Source organism: Phaethon lepturus, unplaced genomic scaffold (assembly GCF_000687285.1).
Source record: "Phaethon lepturus isolate BGI_N335 unplaced genomic scaffold, ASM68728v1 scaffold12340, whole genome shotgun sequence".
NCBI classification, from domain to species: domain Eukaryota; kingdom Metazoa; phylum Chordata; class Aves; order Phaethontiformes; family Phaethontidae; genus Phaethon; species Phaethon lepturus.
Genome location: NW_010514089.1, coordinates 12,040 through 16,243, shown reverse-complemented (window position 1 = coordinate 16,243; position 4,204 = coordinate 12,040). Strand labels below are relative to the sequence as shown.

At 42.9% G+C, this 4,204-nt stretch overlaps 1 protein-coding gene across 1 annotated transcript; it reads left to right on the top strand.

The window, feature by feature from the left end:
• The first annotated feature begins 1,338 nt into the window (after positions 1-1,338).
• On the top strand, positions 1,339-3,588 carry MAPK1IP1L (mitogen-activated protein kinase 1 interacting protein 1-like). The gene is made up of 3 exons (XM_010292011.1): positions 1,339-1,368; positions 1,911-2,624; positions 3,089-3,588. The coding sequence occupies exons 1-3, from the start codon at positions 1,345-1,347 to the stop codon at positions 3,098-3,100; spliced, it is 750 nt and encodes a 249-aa protein (XP_010290313.1). The 5' UTR covers positions 1,339-1,344; the 3' UTR covers positions 3,101-3,588.
• The last annotated feature ends 616 nt before the right edge of the window (positions 3,589-4,204 follow it).

Sequence of the window (4,204 nt, the reverse complement as noted above, 5' to 3'; positions counted from 1 at the left end):
TCTGTGCCTGAAGGTCGGCATCCCATGGAAAAGACCCAGGCTGGAGCAGTTAACGAAGAACTGCAGCCTGTGGGAAGAACTTGCATTTGAGAAGTTTGCAGAGAACTGTCTCCCATGGGAGGGACCCCAGGCTGGAGCAGGGGCAGGGTGTGAGGAGTCCTCCCACTGAGGAGGAAGGAGCAGCAGAGACAATGTGTGATGAACTGACCTCGACTCCCATTCCCCGTCCCCCTGTGCTGCTCGAGGGGGAGGAGGTAGAAATGAGGAGTGAAGTTGAGCCCAGGAAGAAGGGAGGGAAGGGGAGTTTTAAGATTTGGTTTTAGTTCTCATTACCTTACTCTGATTTGATTGACAATAAATTAACTTAACTTCCACAAGTTGAGTCTGGTTTGCCTGTGATGGTAATTGCTGACTGATCTCTCCCCGTCCTTATCTCAACCCATGAGCTTCTCGTTATACTTTTTCTCCCCTCTCTAGCTGAGGAGTGGAGTGATAGAGCAGCTTTGGTGGGCACCTGGCATCCAGCCAGGGTCAACCCACCATAGTTAGTCAAACCATATTGCTTCAGGTTTGTGACAGCTGCCCTTTTCTAGGACTAATAAAGATTGACAAAGCCAGTCAGTTTTCATTGTGGTGAAGCCCTGGAAAGCTCTAAGTGCAGTAGTTTCCTTCTTGAAAAGATAGCATATGACTCTGGTCCCCGTTTTCCACATTGTGAGTGTTGAAAGGTTAGAAGTTAGGTATGTGTTACTGATGCCTTGGCAATGTCTACCTTCAGTTAAGGCTGAAGTCGGTGAACATAAATAAGAGCATCTGCTACCTTTATGTTCTGAAGTAATTGGAGGATAAAGCATCAGCAAACTATAGTTCTTTTATTTCTGACAATAAGATCTGCATGGGGATTTAATCATGTTTTGTTTTACATGCATTAACTTTACCTGCAAGCAGCCTGCCTTAACTTTTCTGAGTCCCAGTTTAGAAAAGACCTTGAATACTTCACAGGCATCACTGTCTGGGTAGGCTGCCTGCTCAGTATGAATATTTGAAATATTTTTTCTTAGTATAATGTGACCCATTTACATTATATGTCGGTCCTGTCTTTGAGATGAGATGGGTAAAGGCTGAAGACTTTCCTTTTCATGAGAGCTTTATCAAGAGGAAAGTATTTGGGTAGCATATATCTGTATGGGCCAGAGTCATTAAAACAAAGCCGCAGCTAAGAGGTGCTGCCAGTTCAACACTTTGGTTTGAGACAAATGTAGCATTTGTCTCATGAACGCTTGCTTGAAATACTTTTATTATTTTCAACAAATTTCACTTTATCTTACCTTACTTTTCAGCAAAATGTCTGGAACTGATGATTTTTCGGTAAGTAACAGTTTTTCTTTCCTGAAGATCAGCCAGTTGGGTTACTTCCTTCTAAAAGTTGACATACTTTTTCAAGAAGAAGGGGAGCTTACAGTTGAGAGGCAATTTCCTCTGTATTGCAGTTGTGGTGTTTTCCTTTTGGGTAGTTGTAGCAATCTGTGGACTAAACACATGAAGCTGCTAGGTGCCTTGTGGGTTCTTTTCTGCTGTGATATTAATAAAGGAGCTGCGCTTTAATAGTGTCAGAATAGCTAATGGAAATCCATGAAAATCTTTTCTCTTTGGATTTGCGCTGAAATTGCTTATTTCTATTTGTGGTAGGTCGCCTTTTATCTTTGGTTTTCTAACTGCAGCATGTCAGAATGCCTCTTCTGCCTTAATGATAGAATCTGCACAAAAATGAATGTAATCATCTCTGTGCAGCAACAAAAAGCTCTCTTCCTCTGTTTTGGCAGCTGAAACATATACATGTAGTGGGTGAATGTCTGCAACTAGTAAGTCCAGTAGACATTTTACATTCTCACTGATGCTTTATCTTTTAGTTGGCAGATGCTTTACCAGATCAGTCACCTGCTAAAACCTCCAAAGTGAGCAGTACAAAACCTGGTCAACAGCCTGGTCAGCCACCGCAGGGTTGGCCAGCTTCGAATCCTTGGAACAACCCAAGCGCTCCCCCTACGGCACCAACCGGACTGCCACCAAATACATCCGCTTCCAGCGTGCCATTCGGACCTCCACCAACAGGAATGTATCCTTCAATGCCCCCTGGACCGCCTGCTCCATTTCCTCCTCCTCCTACTGGACCCTCTTGCCCTCCTCCTGGTGGTCCATATCCACCCCCAACTGTGCCAGGTCCTGTCCCACCAGGGCAATATCCTCCACCAAATATGCCCTTTCCAGAGCTTCCAAGACCTTATGGTGGTCCAACAGAGCCAGCTGCACCTCCTGCTCCTGTTGGGCCATGGGGATCCATGCCCTCTGGAGCATGGGGACCAACAATGGGAGGGCAGTATCCTGCACCTAGCATGCCATATCCACCCCCAGGGCCATATTCCACTCCTACCCAGACTCCAGGGGCTGCACCAACAGTACCATGGGGTACGGTCCCACCTGGAACATGGGGACCTTCACCGCCAGGTCCATTTCCTCCACCCACAGCATCATATCCAGCTCCAGGACTATATCCTACGCCCCCTAATCCTTTTCAAGTGCCATCTGGTCCTGCTGGTGCTCCATCAATGCCTGGTGGTCCCCATGTGAGTATTTAATTTTGGTCTTGAACTCCTCTAAAATGTTATGCTTTTAAGCGTGGAAATTTTTTGGCATAAGACCTGTTAGCGCAGGTAAGGAATTTCAGCACATCTGTCTTATTTCTGTAGTCAGCGGAATAATAGCCAACACCTTCTTAAATGGTTAATTGAATATACTGGAGTGGTTTAATTATATCAAGTTGGAGTGTGCCTAAGCATCATGTTGCAGTGGTCTTCCACTACTTGGAAAGCCCTCTCTAAAAGGCAAAAAAGAGGGGAAAGCCTTGTAATAATTTCTGAAAGAGAAAATATTCTAGTCTCTGTATGCTAAAGAGATTGCTTCTAGGGCACGTAGGGAGGGAATAACAAACTATAAGGATGAATTTGGTTTTTAGTTAAGAATTTTTGTAACTGTGAATTAACTGCTTTGTGAAAAGCCTGTATTGACCATGAATTATTGTCTCTTGCAGCCTTACCGTTGAATACATTCTGGGCAACAAAATACTGTAGCTTTCCACCTTCATCCACTACTTAGAGAGATTTTTACAGTTTTTGTTTCAGTAATGTTTGGGGCTATGAAGAATACTTGCCTCTTGTATGTGCGTTTGAGGTATGAAGGAGCAGTTTGCATAAATTACCTTGCTCATACGCTGGCATAATCGTTTGGTTTAATAAAATGAATTATGAAGAGCAGAAACAAAACTAACATCTGTGGTTCTTACTTTGGCAAGTATTCCTTGAAAAAATGGGAGTTGCCAAGTAAGGATTATAAAGAATCAGGCCCAAGGACTGAAAAAAAAGTTAATTCTTAAATTTCCATGAATGCTTTAAGTCGTGTTGCCAGACTTGTGCTGGTCACTGAACGGATGGATAGTCATATTTTGTCTATTTTCAGGTTGTTCTAAAATGTCAATAAAAAGTGTTTCAAGATTTTTTCAAGAAATGTAATTTTTGAACATGCTACAGTAATTCAAACTAAAGAGACACAGCATGTGAACTTGAAGGTTTTCTCAGCATTTTGTATATACTCAAAACAATTGCTCAGTCTGGGACTACGGAAGACGAAGATAACGCATTTGAAATACTTGGTCTGACTTGTCAGCACACTGTTCGTGTTCATAAACAGGCATTTATGTGCAAATTAAATAACCTGGATGTGCAGTTAACTTTGAATCAACAAATATGAGTTTTATGCATGCAAATGAGAACATCATTTTGCCAGTTCTCATTCTGTGGTGGTTGGAAGTTTGGCTTGGTCTATGTAAAGAGGAACTGATTCCCACCTAAGTAAGGTACTTCCCTATTTCTAACCTGGGTTCTAGTAATTTAAAATTTGACTTTCCGGCTGGGTTGCGTAAACTCTGCAGGCTTTTCCAGAGCCCCTGGAAACTTAGCTTGAACATAAAAGATGAAAAATAACCCCAACCTGATGATTCTCTTCCCGGCAGTTTTTGGCATGGCATTTAGTTCTATGTGTACAGAGATCCTTTGTACCATCCTTTGCCACAGTTGAGAATGAGGAGGTCTCACTGGGGCTCTGCTGAATATTGTAAGAGGGAGAAGTCCTCTTTTCTCAGCTAAGTGTC